At 38.1% G+C, this 26,487-nt stretch overlaps 1 protein-coding gene across 1 annotated transcript; it reads left to right on the top strand.

Annotated features, from left to right (window-relative positions):
• The first annotated feature begins 230 nt into the window (after positions 1 to 230).
• On the top strand, positions 231 to 25,488 carry LOC138064365 (polyadenylate-binding protein-interacting protein 1-like). The gene is made up of 11 exons (XM_068926475.1): positions 231 to 624; positions 1,933 to 2,102; positions 6,877 to 7,065; positions 10,626 to 10,738; positions 12,627 to 12,738; positions 14,033 to 14,158; positions 18,780 to 18,886; positions 21,000 to 21,117; positions 21,251 to 21,305; positions 21,939 to 22,032; positions 24,028 to 25,488. Exons 1-11 carry the CDS (start codon positions 360 to 362, stop codon positions 24,119 to 24,121), a joined length of 1,443 nt encoding a protein of 480 aa, XP_068782576.1. The 5' UTR covers positions 231 to 359; the 3' UTR covers positions 24,122 to 25,488.
• Positions 25,489 to 26,487: the final 999 nt, after the last annotated feature.

Genomic DNA, 26,487 nt, shown 5'->3' on the forward strand with positions numbered 1-26,487 from the left:
TCGTGGGCGTTAGAGCGCGGCCCGCGCCGGCGGGGCGGCCAGGGCACCCGCCCGGCCCGGCCCGCCGCCCGCCGCCCGCCGCCCGCCGCGGGTGGCGCTAGGCCGCGGCCGCGCCGAGGTTGCTATGGCGACGGGCGGTGCGAAGCCGCCAGGGGGCGCTGCGGGCCGCGCTGGGCCGCAACCATCGTGGCGGTGCCAGTGGGGGTGAAACTGAAAGTGAAGGGCTCGGGCCGCGGCGCGCGGGCTAAGCGAAGCGCGGCGCGGCGCGGCGCAGCTCAGCTCGCGGCTTCCTCGCGGTCCTCCGCCCGCCCCCGCCCCCGCCTCCCTCCCATGAGGGCGTGAGCCGCGCCGGCCCGAGCATGTCGGAGAGTTTCGACCGGGCTCCAGGCGCCGGCCGAGGCCAGGGCCAGGGCCAGGGCCGGGGCCGGGGCCGAGGAGGCGGCGCCCTCCTCAGCGGCGCGGGCGCGTCGGAGAGCGGCGGCGGCGCGGCCCGCCTCGAAGGCAGCGGTTCCCCCAGCTCAGGCTCGGCCGAGCAGCAGCAGCAGCACAGGCCGGGCGGCTTCCTCCAGCAGCAGGAGCCGCTGCGGCCGCCGAGGACGGCGCCGCCGGGCACCGGAAACGCAGGTACCGGCCGCGGCCGCCGCGCCGCTCGGGGGGCCCCTCCGTGCCGCCACGGAGAGGCCCCCTGAGCGGCCTGCCCCCGCCGGGCGTCGCGCCCCGGCCCCCCTTGGCCGCCCCGCGCGGCCCGGACCCTGGGGTGCCCCTTGCCTTCCCCCCGCTCCCGGCCTGGCCGCGGGACCACGTCCCCCCCCTCCCCCGCGCCTGGGGGCCGAGAGCTCGCCGCGGCCTGAGGCCCCGCGGCCGCCGGGCGCTTGCCTGGCCGCTCTGGGCAGCGCGCGGAGGTGAGCCGGCAGGGTGCCCGGCACCTGCGCCTCTTCTCGGGCCGGCCAGCGGTGCCGTTTCTGGGCTGGGGGCCTGTGCCCAGGTGGAAGGCGTGATGTTGCATTGCAGCCTTCCCGCGAAACCCCTCTGCCCCCCCCCCTTTTGTGTGTACACACATCTGTGTGTGCGTTGTTTCTGTCTGTTAATCCCACCGCAGATGGTCGCAGCCTCTCTCCTATTGAAGAACTCCCCTTTAATTCTGGCCTAAAGGTTTGCCAAAATGAAACCCAACCCAACAATAGCACAGAGCATTGTTTGTTGGTTAGCTTTTCCAGATAGCTATGAAATCCTCTTTCCAATAAACTTGGGAGCTACTCTATAAAAAAAAAATGTGGAAACCGTGCTTAGAACAGAAATAGGATTTGATTGGATTTTTTGGCCAATGATTTATGCCAAAGACAATAGCAAAGTGTCTTTGAAGAATATGTTAAGATTTAGCAAGGCCTGCCTGTGCCTTTGCTTTTGAAATGATGAAAAGCCCACCAGAACAGCAAGTTTGGCATAGGCAGATTGACTAGTTTCTCTAGTTAGCCTTCTTAGAAAACGTGTTTTAATGGGGGAGGAGAGCTCCTTTTTTTTCGGCCACCTTCACATTAATGTTGTGTTTGCTTCCTGACTTGTGGAAGGGCCTCTGGTGTCTGCTGAAGTCACAACTTTTTTTTTTTTTTTTTTTTTACTCTTTAAGAAAAGTAATAAATATGGAGCTTTCACTATGAGCTCTAAAGTAAAACTGAACTTGAGGGACTTAATTTCTAAAGAATGTCACACCTAAAATATTTAAACTTTTTTTTTTATACTCCAGAAGGGAGTACAGCACCACTTTGGGGCGGAAAATATCATGGTCACGTTCTTTTTTACCTGTAAGAGCAAGTAATTCCTGTTCTTTTCTCTTCGCACTCTACCCTCAAAAGGTTATGTATTAGGTTATATGAATCTATAGAAAATTACTGATGTCTAAGAAAAGATGTTAACATAACAAAAACTTTCCAGAACACCTGCGACAGACACGAGTTCCACCTGGATCACAAGACAAGGTTTCAATTCCTGATTCTGGACCAGCAATGGCTAAACCTCAGGTGGCTGTGGCTCCTGTGGTAATCTCAAAATTGTCTGTTAACGCACCTGAGTTTTATCCCTCAGGATACAATCCAAACTTTGCAGTGAGTATTTATCTTCTCTTCTTAGTATATGCCAATTTACTTGTATTCAGATTAACAATATGTTCTTGAGATCGTGTGTATGAGATGGCTTGAATGCTGCACTGTTCTAAGAGAATCCAAAATTTGGATAACAACCACCTGAGACACAGAATGTTAAATGATAATGGGTGAATATCAGGGAGCACTTGAGAGCCTTCAGTGTGGGATGATTTGCTAAAGTTAACTGCAGATAAGTGCAATCAAGAAGGAATGCAGCAGGCATTGACTTCACCAACATGAGAGCAAACTGTCTCTTCTGAGACTGCATCCGTTGTAGCTGCATCTGTACTGCGTTTTAAGTAAAGGCATAGCTGCGCTTTCATTAAGACTTCTCAGGTTTTTGAAGCAAGTGTGGGCGAAAGCTGGAGCTTGTGCTCTTCTAAGCACAGGCATCCCTTTTTCTGAATGTACTGAGCCGTGGCTGTGATTGACTGTGACTGTATGTACCATCATATATCTTATAATTTTGCCCTTTGGTGATACAATATCACCAAAGGAAAAGTACGATTGGGCTCCTTCCTAGCAGCGGTCTATCTGCTAGGGGATATATTTGCACGCAGACTAGGGGTAGTCTCAGATTCATGTTGTGGATGCCCCATGTAAATAAAAGCTGTGTACTACTTGTTTTCTGCTGCCTTGTTTTGCATGTTATTGGTACAGTAATTTTACTCCACAGAAGACCTGTCTTAATCCTCATAATACCCTTTTGTTATGCAAGCAGCCAAACTGGTGTATATGTGGGGGGGGAACTGCCACTTTTACAAATATGCTCAAGTGTACTAAGCAGTTAAGTTAAAGTAATTAGATTTTGAATGATCAATAGAAAAATATTTAAGTTGAATACTAAATAAGGTATTTTGATGTTTTGGAGCTTTTTCCTCATCAATAAAACTGATGTTATCAGGACCTTACAAGCTTTGCCAGTGTACTGAATAAAATTACTGTTCCGAATAATGCAAGCCCATAGCCAACAGACAACCGTTGACAGAATGCCAACATGAACATGCTTCAGTGAATGAATAATCTAGGGGGAAAATAGTGCTTTGCCCCAATACATATTACTTGTTTTCTATAAATAAAGGATTCCGGTTCCAAGATCAAAAAATGCCATTTGGAATCAACACACTTGCATGCATTGTTATTACAAACAGTTAAGGCCAGTGATGTTGCTTTTCAGCTGTTTTATAAAAACACACAAGCATGTAGGAGTTTCTAGTTGCCATGTTGTAAGAATGTTATGAATATAAGTGACTGATCTGCTAATAAAAATAGCTCTAAAATGCTCGTGAAACCCAGAACATTTATCTGGAGGTATGTTTGGTATGTTGTAGGGACCCTAATCTAATCAGTATACTAGGCATACAAGATCCATCAGAATATAATAGGCATGGACTAGTGATTATTAGTCCTTCACTATTACGTAGGCTTTTAACTTGGTATTTTAATGACTGAATTAACTTAATAAACTGGGTTCATCTGCAGCAAACATGAAATTTAGCACACTTTACTGTTACACAGGTTGAGTTTTACAATGGCAAATTGGAAGCAAAACAATTTTGAGAAATTTGTTTCTCTGAATTAGCATTAATACTCCTTAGCTTTAGCTATGAAAACTAACATTTCTCTGAAAAAATACACAGCTTTTCTTGCTATTTATTAAGCATTTACAGTTTTAGAAATAATTTCTTGATTCCTTGTTTGATCATACACTGTTGTAGTTCCTGTGTTGTGTCTGTATAACATTCAATTATTAGGTTAGTTCCTTTCCAGCTAGTTCTGATACTGAAAATTAACGATTTCCTGGCAAGATACTCTAAGGGGTACAGCATCTAAGGCATACCAGGAAGCTAGCAAAAACGTTAACAAAACTTTGGGAAGGGAACAGCTCTGTAGAATTCTGTTGGCATGCAGCTGCTGGTACTATAGCAAGTTGTGGATTTCTTCAGTAGGATTGGTGAATAGATTTAGATTTGGATTGCCTGTAGGAAATGCCAGACTTTTCTCTGGCATAGGTGTATGAGGAGATGGCTGTCACTCCATGCTGAGAGCACAATGTTTTCGCTTCATAGCTTTAGAGTGCGATTCATATTATCCTGGGTGGAGTGTCTTTTTTTTTTTTTTTTTTCCCTCGCCACACGTTTTGTTTAGTTCAATTAAATTCCAAAAGGAAGCTAAGCAGGCTCAGTTCTACGTGGCTCATTTAGCCACATATACACTACGGATTAGGTGGCACCGTTATAGATTGGATGGGTAAATGCGGCAGTTCTGTATTCAATTTTTGCAGTAACTTCGTTTGTTATAACGCTTTGTAAATTTGCTGTTGGGTGTATATCATCCGAAGGAAAAAGAGCTTATTCCTAAAAAATCTGAAGAAAATCAAACTGATGATAAATTAATGGTGACTAAGACGGTTCCTGAGCAGAAATGTTTTGGATGCTCCTCAGGTGTAGGAAAGTAGTGTTTGGCACATGCTGAAACAGAGGCTGAGAGCAGATTTGGATCATGGATCTTTTCGTGTAGTTTTTATTCTTTATCTTTCTGTAGATAGAAGAGGGTTTTTACAATCTAGGTAGCTTTTATTTAGCCATTATTATGTCTTTAAACTCATAAACTGACTCTTAATAGAAGAGAGGCAACATCAGAAAGAGCAGCTTCTTTTATAAGCTACGGCATTCCCTACCACCTGACTACAAAATTTTCAGAACTAGCATCGCTTCAAACAATCTGTTTGCTGTATGTGATTAATATAAACTGCAGCTGACTGTTGTTACACAGTGTCATATTTCTGGGGAGCAAAATAGTCTTAACTTCATTGTGTAGTACTTTTATTGAACTGTTTGAAATTGCCTAGTAAAAGTTGATTTCCTTTATAGAAATAGAATATTTAGCAAGTTATGTAGAGGCCTGTTAGCTTTTACTCCTTGGCTCCGTAAGCTCCAAATTGTTGGAATCGTAGGATACTGTAGGTTAGAAAGGATCTCTGCAGGTCATCCGATCCAACAACTCACTCAAAGCACAACCAACATAGATCAGGTTGTTCATAGCTTTCTCATTGTCAGCAGTAACAATTTGCCACTATTTATTTAAGTCAAGAACATGTTTTTTCCCATTTCTGCTGGGCCTTATTAAGTCTCTTTAAGTCTTGTTCAGTATTGTCCATTGGGCGATTATTCTACTTAATTAGACATCCTAGGAATGTCTTTCTAGTTTATCTTCTGTTACTTTGATTGTGTACCCCATTAGCTTAACTTGTATGCCCTTAAGACTTGGGTTTTTGAAGAATTTTGGAAAGTCTGCAAGTTTCCCCATGTGCTCCTTACAGGCCCTGAAATTAATGTCAGTACTTGATTTTTTTTTGCAGCAGTGTTTATCTGCATTTCTCTATAGTTCATAGCCAGGTCTTCCGTCTTTCATAGATGGCAAATCCATGTTGCTTCACAGTAGAGGAGAAACTGAGGCATTTTGAAGCTAGAAAGTAAAAGACATCTCCTTTAGGGAAGGGTGGGGACAAGGAGAATGAAATTATAAACCTGATCAGTGTATGTATGTCCACTAAAGAAACAAAAAAATGTTTGTGTGTGTTTTAGCTCATTTTTTCATTGCAGTGTGTATTTTAAATCTTGTTCTTATTAAATAGTAGGTCGATTGAGACTTCTTTATCCTGAATGTTACCCTTATGGTTTGAATCACTAGTTTTAAGTCAGTTCTTTAAGCGATCCCTCTTTGGGCTTTGACTTTCACTTCTAAATGCTCATATAAGATACTGTTCATAAAATGAATTATTGGTGCTATATTATTACTAGTTACATCACAAAATATCTCATTCCCTCTGCTATTCCTGTCATGTATTAGCATTGCAATCATTCAGGAGAGTATTGAACTTTACAGACTGTTACATGTCCATTTGAAAATGAATGTATAAAGTTAGTAGCATTGTGCTCCATCAGTGGGAGCATAAACATTGATAAGGTTGGCATTGTGCTAGCCCCTTTCTTTAGGGAGCAGGTGTGTTTACTGCCTTTTTTTTTTTTTCATAATACTACTGCTTTAATCGGCAGTTACTGATGGTTTGCTCTACCTAATTTCATTTCACGCCTTGTAGTCTTCATTCATTGCCAAGCAAGTTGTTGACTTTAGAAGATGAGTTTTTCTGGGTTTATTGTACGTGGAAAAATTACACTATATTTACTGTATTTCTTTAGTTTCTCCTCTCTTGCTTATTTTGGAGCGCTTCTGCTCTATTTAAGCACAAAACATTTTGTTTCCAGTTTCCAATTATTTTTCCTTCTGCAGTTCATTTATCTACAGTGCAGTTTGTGTATGCATCAGGAAGGAAAGGTTCTGAGGGTGTTTGATAGTTTTATTCTTGACAGATACACTTGTTTGTTTGTTTAAGGGGTTGAAAGTGTTAGTTAATCTTATGCCCAACTTGGTAAAGCATTTGATTTGCTTTTAAATCTTTTTGATATATTTGGCTGGGAGACTCTGATCTGTATAATAACAACTGACACAGTTCTTAAAATTACAGGACTTACTGGAACTTCCTGATGCACTGAGGTGTATGCTGTCTAAAAATGTTCAAGTGTAGCATGTAATAAAGTTCACTATCAAGCACGCAGAGCATCAGGAGTTATTTAAGACTAAGGGTCATATAGCTACTTTTGGAGATGGTTAAGTGTAACAGCTTTGCTTTAGGTTCTTCTTAAATTGTTGATATATTCCTTCACTGCTGTAGGAGTCTTCCTTTGAAGATGGATGTGATGGCTACCTGACTTTGACAGAGTATGTACAAGATTTCCTAAATCACCTCACTGAGCAACCAGGTTGTTTTGAAACCGAAATAGAGCAGTTTGCCGAAACACTGAATGGCTGGGTCACTACAGATGAAGCTTTGCAAGAGCTTGTTGAACTCATCTATCAGCAGGTAGCCTGTGTATTCCATTTTATAACGTGGGTATTGTGCTTCTGTTCCCTGGTGTCCAAGATATCCATATGGGTATAATTTGTTGGGTAATTTTATCTATGTAATATTTTATTTTGACTTTTTTTTCTCTTTTTTTCAGCTTAGACTGAATAGTATGGGGAAAGTTTTTTTGTCTAATAAACTGAAATGAATGCTCAAGTGTGCGGTATTTGCTTGGTTGATTAATTTCCAGAATTTACTTCATTTCCTTTCCTGTGCCCTTGGTTTTTCCAAGGGCATATACTGCTGTGCAAATTACAGCAATTATTTAGGAGTTGCATTTGAATTGTTTTATGGTAGAGACTGAACAAACCCTTAAGCTAGGTCAGAGTTCTCCATTTTTCTTCCACAAAAATAAATTTGTTTTATAATACTTAGGTATTTTTTTCTTTTCATTATTTGCTATTTTATAAACTACACTCCTATTTACTGTACACATCACCTTTTGGGAGATGCTCTTATTCCCTGGCTTTGTTTTTTATTGGCAATATATCTATTTCGGAACAGCATAATTGAAGAAAAAGAAAGCTAGTCTGCCGAGTAACTAGGTCCAGTCTCACTGATGGCCATGGAAATGAGGACAGAGACCTTGATTTGAACTCTGTACTAATTGAGGGAGCCATTGGAAAGAAAGCTTAATCTGTGTTGCTAAGCAAATGAGCTGCTGTTACTGTCTTTTGGGCTTGCTGCAGAGAATAAGTCACACTTGTGCTTGCTGTTTATTACATTGGGTATATCTCACTTTTCTGTGTTGGTTTCTGTCAAATTCTGTCATTAAGAGTGTGAACAACCAGTCTTTTATTCACTTTTGAAGTGCAGATACTTGCCCATTGTTTTTTTTTTTTTCCCTATAAAATAGTCTAAGGTGTGTAGAGCTGCATGACCGGTTGGTCATCATACAGTACTGTAGAGTATTAAGTTTCTTATTGTCATACAGAACTGATGCACATTTAATTCAGAACATAGTTCAGCTACCCGTTGAGATTACCTGTGCTTTGTTCAGCAGCATCATTTTCCCGTCTTCTATTTGGGCACATGGGAGTATAGATAATTAAAGACTAAAATATACAGTATAACTTTATTGTAAGAAAATGAAGGAATTTCACATATGTAACTTTTTGTATACATAAATTGCCTCACACTTTTAATATAAAGTCTTTAATGTCATCTCCTTTTCTCTCCTCCTATTTAAAACAACAGACCAATGTTGAGGGTCAGTGTGCCTTCCTCAGCTAAGAAGCAGTGCATGCAAACAATCTAAAATAAAACAATTTTTATGTGAAACATAAAACTATAGCTCAATGTAAAATAGCTGTCCTATTGTCCAAAAGCATAAGACTTTGGTTTGTATGTAGATAAGGAGAATACAGCATTCAAATGCCAGTCAGCAATGCTTATTATTCTCTCCTGAGTTTCTGCTCAGGTGTTTGTGTTTCCTAGTCCTAGCTTACTGCAAGAAGTCAGTTAAAATTGATTAAATGTGTTTATAAGCATTGCTTCAGTGATGTTAATTTAACCCACCTGAGCAGAACTACAGATGCTAGATTTGTAAGAACAAAGGCTAAAACAAAAAAGCCCCAAGTTCTATACAGTTTCCCCTCATTTGGGTGTCAGGTAATTCAGACTTTTTAAAAGGTTATTTATCTACTTTCCCCTTGTTCTTCCTAATCCGTTTATGTCTCTATCCGGAGTGAAGTGTCAGTTCTGTTTTCTAAAAGCTGAGTACTCTGACTCCATGGCCTAAAGAATCTTGATTGTTGTCTAGTTAATATAGTAGATTGTTGCTGTTCCAACAACTAAAATTTTTCAAGCTGTGCATTGATAGACTAGCCTTTATGCTTAGATTTTGGGGTTTTTTTGAGTGGGAAACAAGCTGGGAGTGCTAGCAACAGCAATGCAGCAAAGATGTTACACTATAATGATTGGTTATTAAGATGATGTCTTAAGTGGTTCTCTTTTTTTTTTCTTGGTCTTTTGTGTGCTGTGCAAGGGCATAATATCTAAAATTGAATTGCTTTTGTATTTGATGCAACCACAAATGCAAACCAACTAATCATAGGAAGGCAATGATTGTACAATGCAGCTGAGGTTTGAGAAAGCTTTTTCTCCTGTCAGTAAGGAAAGTTGTTATACTTTTAATTGATGCATATTTACCTTGTCTTAAAAGCAGGGGGCACCTTTTGAGGTCCAAGCAACTTACTGAACAGCCCAAAAACACTTGTTAGATGTTTCGTATATCTCTTAACAGAAGCTAAAATCTATTTGATTATCTTAGGTAATCAAATTTATTGTAGCTTCCAAAAACAGTTGAGTTCTTTCCAGCAACATTATGCAGATTGTTCAGTTAACTGCATTGAGTGCATGTTTTCCTCTGCTTGTAAAAGGTAAGTAGATATAACACATTGACTTGCTAATGGTAAGATGTGTTGTTTCAAACATCTAAGAAATAGAAGCCTGCAAGAGCATCTGCAGTGCGGACGGATGATCGAGATGTAAAAGGAATGTTCAAAGATGCCAAAGGAGGAAAGTTTAATGAATTCTCAGTATCCATGCTTTCTTTGACAGAGCTGATAGTTTCTTACTCCAGAGCCTTTTTTCGCTGAAACTGTATCTGAGAAATAATCTCAAATTCGAGTGTTGCTAGAGGAGAGTTTAAAGCAAATGAAGAGTAACAAATTGCCAAAACAAGGGGATGTTCTGCTTGAAGTTCTAAAAGAGAGTGAATGTATACCTGAATCAATTTCTAATGATTTTTTGCACCTCCAGAGGTTTTCGTGTCAGGTTTAAAGCAAAATATTTTTCAGACCCTGCGTAGCTCAAACTGTGGAATTTCATTGCTACCACCTGTGTTTTAATTGATAAGAGTATAAGTTCAAAAGTAATAGGAGTCATTTTAGAAAAAAGACTCATCAAGGACTATTAACCGGAATGATACAGTTTTAACTTCTGAAGCAGGAGGTTGCTGTTCTGCAGATTGCCGAAGGGTGTACTAGAGGAAGTACTTATCTTGACTTGACCTGTTTTTACCTTCTTTCCCTGAGCAGTCACTGTTGCCAGAAACGATTCTGGGCTAGATAGCCCTTAGACTGAATGAAGGTGAATTTTTTTTGTTTTAATGCCCTCATTGCTCCGAGAGAGAGAGAGCACGTCCTTAAAAGCATGTCTTAACTGTTGATTTTTGTGTCTAAACAGGTTGTAAGTGACTTTCAGACACTCAGTGTAGGTCGCAGTGGGGATGCAGAGTTGAGGACGCATGGCATGAGGGTGATTGTTTCCTTAAAGCCAAGAAATCACAGTATAATGAACTTTTAAGTGCTGAAATGCAAATAGCAAACTGTTGCTGAGGTACAAACATTAGCATGAAACAAATGATTGTTCTTGTAATTTTTGATATACTGCTTTTCAGCAGTCTAGTCAATTGTTGATAAACAATGATTTCCAAAACGCATTTAAAGATACTTCCTAATAATCTAATTATTACTTTTTATGAATAATTTATTTTTCCAAATTTATTTTGGAAGGCCACATCTGTCCCAAATTTTTCCTACATGGGAGCACGGTTGTGTAATTATTTATCTCACCACCTAACCATTAATCCACAAAGTGGAAACTTCCGACAGTTGTTACTTCAAAGGTCAGTATCAGCATGTCATTTCAAGCCTATTACTTATGTTATATGTATTCCTCTTTTGTGTATGTAACTCTTAATTCAGTGGCAAAGTAGTATATATTTAAAAATGAAGTTTAAATTGAGGTTTGTTAAAGCAGAGGTGCATACTGCATATCTAAAACCTATATGTGTATTTTTTAATATAGAAAAATAATTTTAATATACAAATAGAACTCAATTCAGGGTTCTGTAGGCTCTTTTGAACTGAGAAGAGTATGTTAGACCGATACCAAATTACAGGGGGAGTCTGAAAGACAGTCAACTTTAAAAGTACCAGAAATGTGCATGTACTTACTTACAGTCCTTGTCCTTGACTCTCTACTTATTTCATTGTGTTTTTTTTTTTAGTTACTTTTTTGGCTGTAATTGCTGTGTAAAGTTTATTCACAAATTGGCTGATTGACTTTACACATGTGAGACAGACACACAAAAACTTGCTAAATTTTCAGTTGCAGAATTTTGGGGGCCTACAATTAAAACATGATTCGACTTCACAGTTGACAGAAACATTACCTATTTTTAAACGGATGTATTCCCTTTTCAATTTTGTTACATGAGATTTTGAAAGATTAGTACGCTAATACTTTTCTTCATGATTCTTTAGAAAGGATCACTTTTTCTCTGAGGGCTTCTGGCTTTTTAAGCTTCAGACTTTTTTTTTTTCATTTTAAGTCTCATTTAGTACACCTGTGGTTAGGAACAAAAGCATGATTAACTTCAAAGATCATCATTTCTATTAATCAGCATTGCCTTATGGAGATGGTGGAAACATTTCTTTTTTCATTGTCTGCTAGCAGATGAGCCTCTTCTCTTTCAAAATGACACTACAAATCATGATTTTTAACTTGTGGATCCGTATTCTTAATGATTAGATACCAGAATATTGTCAGTCACCTTTTGAATGTTCTGCATCTCATTGTTTTTCCTTTCCCTGATTCGTGAGTATATTTGTTACTTCAGCAATACCATAAAGGAAATCCTTGTTGATGCTCGATTATCTATTTCATTCCTAGTTTTGAAGCCAGTCCAATAAAAAACATTCCTTTTAGCGCTCTGAAGCCATAAATTTAGGGTTGCTTATATTTTTATTGCTGATATGTATAGATTGGGGGGGGGGAAATATGGACATGCTAACAACACCTACAGAAAACTCTTCTGTTTCTCAGCCCACCTTATACTCAGAATTTGATATTCTAAGTCCTTAGATTTTTCAGTTTCTCAAGGGCTTCTTAATGCATCACATAACCATTGAGAATAAATTAGAGGCTACCTTGTGTTCCTTTTATTTCAAATACTGAATTCCTTTTATGAATTGGTATGTAAACTTGCATATTTTTGGCACAGTTGTTGAAGTCTAGAAAAATTACTTCACTGCCATGGTATCTTAAATACTACTAAATCAATTCCCTGAATTTGAATCCCAAGCATTTGTATTTATGATGGAATGATACATAGCTGTGACTTAAAATGGTAGGATAAAAAACTTATGAAATAAGTGTAAAGGCATCTAAGACAATGTGACTGCCTTATTAAAACTTCTTGGACCCATTTTCTGATCTATGAACTATTTAACCATCTCTAATTTTTACTTGCTGTAATTTACCCTATTTCATTCTGCCATCTCAAACTTCTCTGCTTGAAAACATAATTAATCATGTTTTTTTTATCTTTGACAAAAATCCACATTATGTTTGTGAAGACCTCATTTTCCTCACAATCCGTATTTCTTAGCACTCAGTGTTTAACAGTTTTAATGTAGTTCATAAGTTCTTAGCATTGCTTTACTTAAGTAACTTGTTGTATATGTTGGGATATTTACAGATGATAATGAGTTTTGTTGTAATGTTTAAAGGTGTCGAACGGAGTATGAAAACAGAGATCAAGCGGCAAAAGGAGATGAGACTACTCGAAAACAATTTCATGCCTTCGTGCTCTTCTTAGCTGAACTTTACCTTAACCTGGAGGTAAAAATAAAGTTCTGTGTCAGTTTTTTTCTTTGTTAGTTTTTTGTTGTTTTAAGCAAACACTAAAATAGAATATCATTTGAGATTTTTTTTTAAAAGGGAGAAAGGAAGAAAGTCAAAGAACTTTAGAACAATTTCATTAAAATGTGTGTCACAGAAGCGGATAAGCAAAAAAAGGACAAGAAGTTAGACGAGAAATGTAACAAGAAAAATACAGTGTAAGAGTTCATACAAAGAAGCAACCATAAACCACCTTTCCCAAAATCTGTGTCTGGTCACAGGTATTTTCTCTCTGATTGCCTTGGAAAATTGGAAAAAACTTTTTGATATTTTCTTTCATTTTGTCTGGTGAAAATACCAGACTATTATGCTTAAACAACATAGGACACATACAGGCTACCAGAGGCAAGTCAGGATCAGTAATCCATGTAATTCAGTATTCAGCCACTAATGGGAGCTATTAACAAATGTTTGAGGAAGGCATGGTAATCTTCAAAATGAGCAATCAAAAATGCAAGCCTTCAAAGAGATTTTTTTTCTGAAAGTTGAGTCCTTGGCTTATACATGAGGCATGAAATCTTGTATTTAGATCAATTTCTCTATGATGTGTACATACACATAAAACTTACTGGACTCTCATATCCATGAGTTCAGTAAGCTCACTAACTTTTGTAATGTTCTTAAATATATTTCTGATTTGTTTCAATGGTTTGATTTAATCAGGCACTATAAAAATGTTCTGCTGGCAAGAGGAAAAAAACCAGTGCTCTGACCCGTTTTTGCTTATAAGTGGGCTTTAAAATCTACTTCTCACTTGCAAGAAGTAAAAAGGAAGCTTTCCAAAGGGTGTGTGTGTTTTTTGTTTTGTCAAGTTTTGTGGAGTATTTCCTTTTTTTTAAAACCATTTTCTATATTTTGCGATTATGTAAAGAGTGCCTTCTAGAAGCAAGCTATTGTGCAGCTGTAGTGAATGCATAACGTGGTATGGGAAAGAGCCTGGGATTCCAAGAATTCGGGATGATGTGCACCGTTTGCCAGGCATTTTCCGGCTTCTCTCAAGAACGGATTAAGAGAGAAACAAAATACTAGACGTACACTGTTAAATATATGTCAGATTTGTAAGACTATTACTCAGTCTGTGTTCTAAAATATAGAGCCTATTTTGCATGCTCTTCCAGCTGAAGAGCCCATGTGTGTTACTCGCAAACCAAACTATGCAGCGTTTGAGAGGGAAAATACGACTAAATTAATTTCTAGCAAGTAAATCGTTTACTGGGTTTTTGATCTTCTGCAGATTAAAGGAACAAAGGGACAAGTAACACGAGCAGAAGTTCTTCAGGCTGGCCTTGGGGAATTACTAAATGCTCTCTTCTCTAATCCTGTGGACAACAATTTGATATGTGCAGTGAAACTGCTGAAGGTGAGACGGTAGTTTTAAAAGAAGGAAAAAAAAAAAAAAACCCCAAGTCTTGTAGTTTCTGTTTTTTTTCTAATGTATTATAGTCCTGAATGAAAGAGAGCATCATCTGTATTCAGCTTGTCGTCTTAAAAAGAAAAATGTGAAACAGTCTAGCCAACTTACCTGAGACTTGTACCTTTCTAATTTTGTGTGTGATTCCCATCAAATATCTCACTCAGTTGATCAGAAGAATGTAGATTATATTAATAGTTAGCAATAATAATGTCTTAAATATCTTAAAGGTCAGAACTTCAAATAATTCAACAGAAATCTCAGATAAAATCTAAACACTGTCATTTTCTTCCTTCTCTCCTCTAGCTAATTAGTTTTCTCATTCAATGAATTCAGACTTTCATGGCAAATTTCAGATGCCTCAGGTTGTTCCCTTCTTAAACTGAACCGCTAAATAATTTTGTTTAATCTTATTTAAATAACAATAATTAGCATCTATGGAAAATATCATTTCTCATGCTTATTTACTTTTTGCAGTTTAGAGGTTGCGGGGAAGGTGTCAAGGGGGTAGCTTGCCCGAGTTCAGGACCTTCCATGTTTTTTGTATATATGATGCAAAAGAGCGCTGTCTAAACAGAAAATGTTTACTTGTAAGTAGTTGTAAGTGCATCAGTTAAACCGCAGAGAAGTGCGGTACATCTGATTTCCTGACTGTATGTGGCATCCACACAAATGCCATTATTCGGATAAGCCAGTCTATTCAGGCTGAGTATCCTGCATTTTGCTGATCAGCCATTCAAAACTCTGCTTTGTTTTCTTCCTTTCCTCATGATGCGTTGCAGGAGACCCACTTGAAACAGTAATGCTGGAGCTTGAGGATGTATTGCTAGATAACTCTCATCAGTTTGATATTTTTTTCCATCGTTCTCAAACTGAGATGAGACAGCAAGTTTATAAATCAGGTTTACGGCAGCTTTGATTAAACTGAAGAGAATGGCGCACAAGAGTTTCTCTGTGTGGCACAACAGGAGGGCGTTTTGCTGTAAAGTTCTGTGATGCTCTCAGTGCTAGTATTGTACAGTTATAGGCAAAGGAGGGAAAAACACACAACTTTGGAGCATGTACACTCAGTAAAAACATAAACCACTCCTAGTACAACTAGCAATGATTGCTGAAGGAGGTCAGGAGGTAGTACTGAAATGGTGAACACTGACAGCAGAAAATGGGCATGATGGAGCTTTTCTTTTTTTTTTTTTTTTTTCTTTTAGGTTAGTTTCTCAAGGCATGGGAGGAACACAGAATTAGTGATCACAGCTATAATCAGTTCTTGCTGGTCAGTAGGTGACAGATTTGATACTGACCATTTCTTGTGGTTGTGATTATGGAGGTGTGTGAGGCTGAGCTGTGAACTGAAGCTTGGTTATGCTTAGGAGACTTCAGGTTTTTCACATGTAGATATTCAGCTGAGTAGAATTCACTAACAGGATACATGTCCCTATCTTTCCTTCCCCCCTTCTCCCGTTCCCCACCTGTGTGTGTCCCCCTGCCCTGCCTCCCCTCCCGCCCCCTCCCCAAAAAAGAAAGATGAGAAAAAATAAGTTAGTCTCTTTCATTGTGGCACAGGCTAGAAGGGGTTCCTGTATCACAGAGTCAAGATCCAGGCTAACACAGGCGGCCACATCATACAATTCTTCCTGTAGATCCATGCTATAAGATGTGGTTAACCGCTATCTTTAAGTGGCGTGATATGGAGTGGTTTCTAATTACAGGTAATTAGGAATTCAAGATTTATTAATTGAAAGGAAGGAGGAAGTGTTTCTCCTTCAGCATGAACGTTAATGGAGTTAAGCAATTGTCTGTAATTTTTGGAGCTCCAACTTGTGACGTGCTTCTGTGCTCTGGGAATGCCTGGAAAGGGAAGGGAGCAGTGCTTGATGTCAGTGGGCTGTGCTTCTGGAATGCTGCAGTGTAGGTGACAGTGTCTCACAAAAAAAGACTTTCTTATTAGAAAGATGAGAAGTTTTGCACGTTTAGAAGTGCTTGAAGTCTGGAAACAGAAAACAGAGAGGCTTTTCAAATGTTTTTGGTAACTGAACGGTTATCTCTTCAAAAAGCCCTAGCGGACCAGGAAATGTATGTAGGGAACTGTTACGCTCCTTTTGAGGCAATGGCTAGGTGTACCTCTGGGAGCAGTGGGGAAACAAACTGCAGCTGAGGAAACACGTATAGGGTTTTTTGCTTTACACAGTTTGTTGGGCAAGCTGTACTTTCTTTTAGTTCCATTATGAAATTGAGCAAACAAAGTAACATACTACTTCAAAAACAAACATTAAGGCTATTTGTGTAGATGAAAGAGCAGTAGAACAGAGGCAAAGACAAAGGTGTAAGTGATCCCTTTAAAACTGCTTTTGTCACTTCAGGTGTGAGAGAAAATTGTTATTGATTTGGATGAGTGGGGGGGGTTTTGGGGTATGTTTTGATGGACATCAAAAAGTTAGGGTGTATCTTGATTTCTGCAGCAAAAGATTCTTTATCTCAGTTCTCTCCTACTGCTTGCACCATTACATTTATAGAAATATCCTCTTGCATGAGGAAAACAAGTCTTTTTGCTCCCAAGTTTGTTTTTTTCTTAAAAAAAAAAAATTGTTAGCCTCTGTGCAGGGAGCAACTCTTTTATCTTCATAAACCACTGCTATACTCGTAGAATGGGGAAAACAATTTCTTTTAGAAATGAGGGTCAAAAACTAAACAATGTTTTTCTGGAGTTTTTCTTTTTTTTTTTTTTGTGTAGCTGGTTGGTTTGTTTCTTCCTCACCCTACAGTGTGTGTGGGCGGGGTGGTTTTGTTTTCTGAATTCTTCTAAATTCAGGTTCCGGGGGCTCCTTCTGCTTAGCAAATAGAGAAAAGGGAAGAGAGGTTTTACTTCTGATCAAAGCATTTTACACAAAGATTGGATGTTCAAGCAGGATGGTTCATAGCAAGTGTTAGGCTGTGCTCCACGAGGACGTTCACTCCTGCAGGCAGTCCTTGTGTTGTAAGAGCTTCCTTGTGGCAAGGACCACAACGGACCTTTCAAAAAAGGCAGCATACAAAGCAGGAAGCTTTTAAATGCTGCTGTTTATTCTGACAGTTCTTCAAAGTTTTCCAAAGAAGATGAAGGACTCGCCGGTTCTGTGGATGTTCTTGCAATGTTTATTTCGCTTCACAGTGTTCATTCCAAAAAAAAAAAAAACACCCACTAGTGATCTAAAGTATTTTATGACACATTGCTGAATCTAAAATGTGTTAGAATAGAATCAGTGATTTTTTTTGAATGCAGGTGATTTTTGATGTCTCAAAGTATCTACAAATGTTAGTGTTATCTGAAGCTAGATTAGGCTTTCTAGTGAAATCTGAGTTTCCCTAAAAACTTAGTATCCTACTGATAAAATAAGTCGGTTTCTGTTGTCTTGTCCCTTTTAATAGATGCAGGTTTTTACCTGTTTGCTTTGCAATATGTTTATTTTTAATCAAACCTTCATACTATTATCTAGGATCAAAGCAGGATTGTAGTAGAAAACCAGGAATGTGAATGGAGTGCTGGCTAAGATGTTTGCTTTTAGATTTACATTTTAGTCCTTTGCAGCACGAGACTCCATTCTGAGCGGTTTGGATCGTGCAACTTAATGTTGAGTCCATTGGGAGTTGCTGTTAACTTTGCTTGCTATGGTGGCAAACTTTTTCTTAGTTTAACTCTTAACTCCTACTGTGCAATTGGCAGGCAATGAAATGCCTGTTCTTAGTGGAAAAGGCTTTCATCCACAGCAGTTCTAGGCTGCCTTCTGCTAGAGTTCTCTAAGCAGCAGTTCCAGCCTCACAGGTTTTGCATATTAAAATTCAAGTTGACTTTGTTAGATAATTCTTAGCTCCCCTAGTGCATCTCCTCATGAAATTCTCTGGCATATGTCTGGTGCTAGCTGTGTTGAGTGAAGTGTTTCTAAAGATTGCTAACCTATTCCTTATTCTCACGTAAGCTGGTGACCTGCAAAAACGTGATCCACCTTTTCATAATATGAACTTAAAGTAATTAAGACTTGCTACTGTTGGTTCTTTTGAGCAGGATTTAAAGTGTTGCAGCATTTCTGAATTGATGTGACTTGGGTAACTGAATGACTGGATGCAATATGTCTCCCATTGATGTGCAACCTCAGAAAGACTGTGATGTGTTAGTTTTCCACAATAAATCGCTGCAATATTCAAAAATACTGTTAGATGTATATGTTCTGTTGTAATGTGACACTGTTGTCACATTACATGCCTCAGTGTGATTAAATCACGGAAGAGTTTTTCTGAAGCTATATTTAAAGACTGAAGGGAGGGAAATGCCTGTTAACTTCTAGGTAACATAAACAGTGGACACAGAGCTACCATACCACCCGTAGTCTAAAATAATCTACTTAAAAGATCTGTAATGTTATGAAACCAAAGAGATCTAGGAGACTGCCCGTTTTGGCCTTCAGGTAGTCAAACAATGCATTTTGATATGTTACAGGTTGTTATAGAATCTCTTACGTTGGTAACTTTTCTTCTTAGTTTTCTAAAATTTGATTAAAATTTATTTATTTGTTTTTTATTAATGCATTGTCTTTAGTTGACAGGCTCAGTTTTAGAAGATGCTTGGAAAGAAAAAGGAAAGAATGAAATGGATGAAATGATTCAGAGAATTGAAAATGTTGTGTTGGATGCAAATTGCAGCAGGTAGGAAGACAGTTTTTTTTATGTTCAGCATTTTATTTTTTATTAGCCTTAAACTTTTCATGAAAATTATGGTGATATTTTGTTCACTTCCCACCTAACAAAATATTTTTCAATCAATTTTTTTCTATTAATAGAGATACACTCAGAATTTCTAACCTTTACGTCCTGAAATATGTCTTCAATGCTTTAGGCTCTAAGAGAAATAAGTACAAAAATACAATAATGCTGGAATGTGACAGTTTGTGTTTTTACATCTGAATTTAACATTAAATACGGTATGTATAAATCATAGTCCGTAAGGACATAAAGGAATACATATTTTTTTCTGGAGAACAAATACCTTTTTGGCAGCTTCTTACTATGGGCTGGAAAAAATGAATGTTTGGCTAATAGACTCTTCTTCTGGACTGCAGTCAGCTCTGTACAAACTTGTATACCTGTAGAGCGTTCAGACACTGAGCTGGTCTTTTGCTTTATGCCTTATGGAGGGATGCCAGCAGTACCTGGTAGTGTCTGTGGGTGGTAATTGAGCTGCCCTGCAGGGCAGAGGAGGAAGGCTCTGCTTCAAGAATCCAGAGAACACTGATAGCACAAGCTACAGTCCAAAATACAAAAGGACAAACTTATTTTAGTGAAGGAAAGAATTGAAGATTTTTTTTTTTTAATGGGACTCACTGAGCTTTTCTTCATGGAATTGCTTAAGAGGAAAAAAGCAGTTCCCCTTACTGTAGGGAAGATGTTGGAGATGGTATTTAATGTGTTGGAGACTTTAACTTTGGCCCTCTACATCACAATGAAATTCTGTAGTCAACAGTGAAGAGCATTAATTAGATGCTTAAACTACTGTGAGAGTATCACTCCCTGTTGCTCCCCGCTACCGTCCTTTGTAAGAAAACTACTTGTGCTGCAGATTTGATAGCTTGATTGAAAACTACAGCAATTTCTATTTCATATGGACTGCCTACTCCACCACAGAGGAAGTGGAGAGGGAAAGTGTCTTGAGCCTTCTTATATCTCATAATTGAGAGACATACATATAAAGCATCTAGACCCAGACGAGAGAATTAATTCAGTCTTCTGCAGACTGGACCGAATTTTGTCCTTTTGGAGTGTGTTGTTTTTTTTTTTAAATGTCACTGAGGGAGGAAAAAAATTATCTTGTCGTCAGGATACTATAATCACTCAAGCTGGTTACACATTTTTTCTGTTGTCTCTGGGATATCGTAAAGTAGGCTTCCATAGATGAAAAAGCAAAGCCTTTTTGATGGTGATAAACTCATCGTGTTCTACTGTGAACATTTTTCATAGAATATTTTAATTGATAAAAAACCAACAGAATTTATGTTAATTGATGAGGTCCAAAGGTGACATTTTAGGAAAATACTTTATCATTGTTGTGAAGGAAGAAGCTGTTGCTTAATGTGCTTAAACATACTAGAGTGGCTGTCTGGAGATGGGCAAGGGTAGTATGAGAGAGATCTCCACCTAAAAGACCAAAGTGGTAATTTGTGTTAACTAAATAACGTTTGGTGAAGCTAAATCTGGACATAACAGAAAAAAATGCATCATGTTCATGCTGTTTCCAATCTTATAAACCTATCAGTAAATCTGAACGACTTTGTTTTCATTAGCATTCTATTCAGTGATATTGACAGAAATTTAGGGAGGGCGTTTTGTTGCTTGCAATGGTGGTGTTCTATAAAGTATTTTCCATAATTGGGTTCAGTTGTAATTTATTCTTATCATAAAATGTATTTTGCTAAAAACATAACTTGGCAGGCTGGGATTTAACACTGCAATATAATTATCATGCAAATTAATTCTCATGTCGTGTATTGCAGCCACTGTAAGAAAGTTATTTCAGTTAGCTGGTCTTTTTAAACTGATTTATGACTGTAAATCTGCAGTAACAGGTTTAACAAAGCTATGTTAAGGAGTTTTTCTCTTACTGATGTGTTTGGTAATTTTTTTTTTCCTATTCTTTTTTATGAAGTATGGTCCCTAAATGATTTTAGGGACTCTGATGTAATGAACTGGTATTTGCAGGATAAAAGAGGTCTAATATGTTGCTTAGCACAAAGTATTCAAACTTCTGTGCTTTTCCCTATTTCAGAGATGTGAAACAAATGCTTCTGAAACTAGTTGAACTACGTTCAAGTAACTGGGGTCGAGTTCATGCGACTTCTCCATATAGGGAAGCTACCCCTGAAAATGACCCTAACTACTTTATGGTAAGAATATTATCAAACTTCAGCTCCTTAATATATTGTGAATTTAATTTGATCATAGACAATCGCATTACTGAAAACTGCAAACAATTATCTCTCTGAAAGCATATCATTTACTGTATAACTTTATTCTTAGAATGAACCAACATTTTACACTTCTGATGGTGTTCCTTTCACTGCAGCAGATCCAGGTATGTCTTAAGCTTAGTACACCTGTCTTTTCACCCTTAAGAAAGTTGTAATTAAGTTTGTCCCACTGAAGTACATGCAAAGTTCTTTTTTAAGTATCTGAAAGCAATACAATTTAAAAGGCAAAATTATGTTTGAATCTCTGGCTTTGAGGTGTGTAATATATGCCTTGTTCTGGATTAAAATAATGTAAATGTTAGAGGAGATGTACTTGAGTTCATATGGTTCAGGAGAATTTTGGCCATAAGCCTCAGCACTTACTGCTGTCTCTCCAGGTAGTCAGAAATCTTCCATTCTATTTTTGTTGGACCATTAGCAGTCATTAACAAAAGGTGGTTTGTTTCTTTGGTGGCCTCTTTGTTTTCTGTTGTCTGGGCACAGCGTGGCGTGACATCATCTGAGGTAAACATCTGTGACTACCTTTACAGTTCGCTGGGAAACAGGTGCGTCTTCCTTACTCTTACAGATGATGATTGATGTCCTGAGAAAATGCTGTAGGAAAGAGGTTTTTCTATAATATGTTTCCCTGCATTTATGGTCTCATTAAATAGCTTATTTTCAAGCAGTATAGATGAATGTTGATTTATAGGATTAATCTTATTATATGTCACTCAGTCTCATTTTTACTATGCCAGATTACCAAGAAAAATACCAAGAGCTGCTTGAGAGAGAGGATTTGTTTCCAGATTACGAAGAAAATGGAACAGACTTACCAGGGGCTGGAGATCCGTATGTTTCCTTTTAGAATTATACTTTTTTTTTTTTTTTTAAATACTGGTTCTTTTTACTACAGACTTAAGAACACAGTCTTGACAAAAATGTAAAGCTGTATAATGAAACTGTTTGTTCTTGTGTAGGTTGGTTTGTAATCACACAAGTTTGAAACAAATACTGAATTTATACAGTTGAGTAGGGTGGTTATACTTCAGATATTTCTGCACATACGCGAGCATATTCTTTTCTGCATTAAAAAATATTTTTGCCTGAATGAAGCACAAAGAGCTAGAAGTGTCAGAAATGAGGCAATCTGAATTTGATTTATGTGCATACATCTTAGCTATAGGTGATCACAAAATTTGGAAAATCTTTCAAGGAGAGGAAAGGATTGCTAAGGATTCCGGTTTTGCTCCTCAGGATAGGTACTGTTCTCTGAATAAACAGCTATTCAGTATTCCTGTAGAACAGGAAAAGCAACCTAATAGCAAAGGAGGAAGCAATAGATGGGAATATAATCTGACTTTTTGACACCAGTTTATAAGCGTTTAACAGAAAACTTGTAGAAGGAAACTGGATCCGGAACAAATTGCTCTGAGCTTTGTACTCATCTTGTTGAAGGGTGGGGAGGATTCTCAGATCGTGATTTGATAGTGAACTTCTGTACTGAAAAGTATGTCCAGTGTTGTTTGTATCTGTGGTAGAGTGCTGGCCTGAATCAATATTTTTGGTAATAAATTGGAAAACTAGGTAGCACCTAGCTGAAAAGAGCTACAATAACTTTGGAGGATAGACGTTAGAATAGTTCTGGTAATTTAGAGATGTCATCAGAAATGAAAGACGCTCATATTCAGAATAAATACCCATGTGAACTGCTGTGCTTAGAAAAACAGATGAAATGCAAAATGGAGACAGTGATTAAAAAAACCAGGAAATCTGAAGAGTGGCATACGAAAGACAGTGAGCCAACCTTTATGCAAGGTGACTGGACCCTTCCTTGTTAGAGGCTCAAGATGAGCTTAGCTAAATGTATCCTGAACCTTTGTCAGCTGCGCCATTTGAATTGGGAAAAACGGTTCTGTTTGAGTCCCTCCTCAAGCCTACACTTCCACGAAAAAGGAGGAATGAATAAAACAAGTATGTAGACAGATTATTTTAATGCACAGTGCTCCAGAAGAAAATACTTTCCTTATGCCTTTCCTCATGCTCCACTTGTACCTACAGAAAACAAGCAACATTGAACTTGCTTCCAGCAAGTGTAGGGAGGGGGGAAGCTGTCACTTCACGCTCCACAGTGTCACCCCCACTCCACAGCTTTGTTTTGAAACTCTGTGGTAGCTTCCACTCTCTGCAATACCAGCTGTCATTAACAGGACCACGTCTTTTATCTGGCCTAAATATGACACATTCTGTGAAATAAAGACTGGTTACCGTATAATAGAAGGTAATACCATAATGCAGATGCAAAAAGGAAATGAATTGAGATTGCCTTCTTTCATGTATTGGCAAATATGAATACAAGTTGTCTGTGTAATAAAGATTTTTTTCTGAATAGTGTGTGAATAAAAGTTGAGGCAGCATGTGAAGCAGGAAGTTGACCAGGATGTTGACCGATCAAAAATTATACTAACACGGTGCTAATTAAGCTTTTTGCACATAGATCAGTGCAGGCACATTACTAAAGTCTGGAAAGAAGTTATTTTGCATTGCATTATGGATTGCTTTTCTGTCATCCAAGAAACACTAATTCTGTCGTTTAACCTGTGGACAGCAAAGATGGTCTATAACGGTCACAAACACTGTAGTAATTAGTATATATCTGTGCTGCTTTGAGCTTTTTGTTTCGTCTTGTTTTTCTCCTGCTAGCCATGATTTTTTTCCCCTGTTGACTAATTTTTATGAAGCTCTACTTTATTCTTGAAAACTACATAGAAATTTCACCTACGTGCTGTTTCTGGAAAATCTGTACCTAAACTCATGTATTTGTTGTTCTTGTTGTTGTTGTTGCAGGTATTTTGATGACATCGATGACGAGATGGATCCAGAAATTGAAGAAGCCTATGAAAAATTCTGTCTAGAATCAGAACATAAGAGAAAACAGTGAGATGCTACACATAAATGTTAGTTTATTAAAGCAGTTTAGGTATGATTAGAATACAGGGGAACACAGAACTGTAACATTTGTACCAAAACAAGGAAGCTGAGTTTCTTCAAGTACTAACGTTACACAATTTCCATTTTGTTAAACAGAATCTGCCAAAAACTGTAAACTTATGCCCTGTAACTTAAAATGTTGTGTATATATCATAGTTTATTTTATGTACAGGTAAACGAACAATGTTTTGGCTGCAATAAAAATGATTTAAAAAGTATCACAATGGAAATAAAACTTAACTAACTGGGAATTGTCCCATTAAATTTCTCATGGGGGAGAAAGGGGATAAATAACTTGATCTAAATTTAATTGCTTGCTTGTTTTAGTATATATTAGGACATATTCATCCTTTTCCTCATATGCAAGATATCTGGGTTTTGGCAGGGTTTTCTTTGGGTTTAGGGTGTGTGGTTTTCTTTTTTGGTTGGATGCTCTTCGGTTTTGGGTTTTGTTTTTGGGGGGGTTGTTTGTTTGCTTTTGCTAAGCAGAGTATTAGCAGAATATGGATTATGTTTTCTGTACGTCACAATCATGAGAAGTGGTTTGTTAAGATTTTCCCCCCCCCTTCCCTCCTCCCCCTTGCAAAACACACATGGGTGAGGTCTGGACTTTTTTTCCTGGAATAAACATTTAATATGTTGATATTGTGAAGAAGCAAGCAGTATTTTGAAAGTCAGGTGCTTTCAAGATCTTTGGTTCAGATATTTTCAACTTTTACAAGCAAAAACTATTGTTTAAATACTTTGCTGTGTTCTTCAAGGCTACGTGAATATAGTTATGTTTTAACCATGCTCCTCATGAGTATGTGCAGTTCTTCATATATTTCTGAATGTATCTAACATGTCTAACCTTCTGGCAACCTTAAACTTTTTCCATTCTTCTAATTATTTTATATAATTTGTCATAGTTTTGTAGCTCGTGCACCTTCATTCATTTATTTTATGTTAACATTCTGAAGCCAACCGCTCCTTTTTTGACCCAATATAATCATATTAGTTTTCCTAGGATACTCCCACTGTTGTTGCTGATCTAAGTTGTACTGTTTGTTGTCATTTGTTATTGGTTAGACTAAGGTGAACCCCTTTACAAACACAAACGGACGTATTTCCCAAAAAGTAGCTACTGTAAAGAACACATGTTGTAAATATGCATGTAAATAATTCTGTTAATATTTCACTGTAATATGTTTGGTTAAATAACTTGTGCGTCTGCTAATACAGTGAGCACTGACTGTTTTCTGGATGTTTATTTAACATATTCATTTAGGTCTGAGTTTTGGAAAATAAAAACTAACTAGCTTTGTTTCCTTTGGTATATTTTTGACTGTGCTTTGTGTTTTGTGTTTTTGTTTAAAAAACAAAAAGTTCGGTTTTGTTCCTTCCTTCTCCATCCATTTTTCGCTTCCCCTAACACCTTGTTTTTCTTCCTAAAGTACACAGTTGCAGAGATTATTATATCTCTTAATATCTATTGTCCTTCTATGAATTTTCTTTTTCGAATCTGTGTGTAATTATCCAGTTTGTTCTTGTAGGTTCTACTAGTTGATACCAAACAAAAATGTCACTCGAGCCAAAAGTCAAGAAATACGCAGGTTTGTACTTCGTGAATTGCTGGATTTGCCACCTCCCTCAAGCATAGAGAGATCGCCTGCTTTGACCTCCCTGTGCGCTTCCTAAGCTTTGGGATGTAACCTTAGCAGTGAAGGTGCTAGCAAAAAACAACGCATCTTCCATGGCTTGCTTCATCAGTAAATAAGAAATCAAAAATTATAAAGCAGAAAAGAACCATTATTTCTATTTTTACAAGAAAAATACAAATAAGTTAATGCTCACCCAGGACAAAAAGCTGCACATTCTCAACCCTGCTCCAGTCCTATAAATTTTTAAACTTATGCTTGTGTAAGACCAAATGTCTTTACATTGCTAGGTTTTCATTCAATGAAAGTGCTATAAACAGGCTTCATCATCCAAAAAATATGCTTTGAAGCTTGCTTCAGACAATTACAATGCTGTATAATAACCATTACAAAGGGAATTAGAAATTGAATGTGACTCGTTTGATTCATAGTTGTGTCTGCAGCCACTCTTCTAGATTTTTGATCTGTCCTCTACAACTGCTTTATCAGCAGATTAGAGAACAGAAATGTGTACGGAATTCACTTCTTCCACAATTCCATGCTGATCTAATAAACCCCTGCTTCCATAGATACATGATTTTTCATGGCGAGATGAAACTACAGGGGCCTCCAGTGTGACCTGTATATAAAAAGATCCTGAATTACATTTGGTTAGTGCTTTACACAGGAATTGACAATA

This window comes from Struthio camelus, chromosome Z (assembly GCF_040807025.1).
Source record: "Struthio camelus isolate bStrCam1 chromosome Z, bStrCam1.hap1, whole genome shotgun sequence".
NCBI classification, from domain to species: domain Eukaryota; kingdom Metazoa; phylum Chordata; class Aves; order Struthioniformes; family Struthionidae; genus Struthio; species Struthio camelus.

Bases quoted from the DNA above. Each gene is read 5' to 3' on its own strand.
- LOC138064365 (XM_068926475.1), top strand. From the start codon at position 360: ATGTCGGAGAGTTTCGACCGGGCTCCAGGCGCCGGCCGAGGCCAGGGC. The intron at 7,066-10,625 runs GTAGCCTGTGTA...TTATTTTGGAAG, and splicing joins TTGAACTCATCTATCAGCAG to GCCACATCTGTCCCAAATTT. The intron at 10,739-12,626 runs GTCAGTATCAGC...TAATGTTTAAAG, and splicing joins CGACAGTTGTTACTTCAAAG to GTGTCGAACGGAGTATGAAA.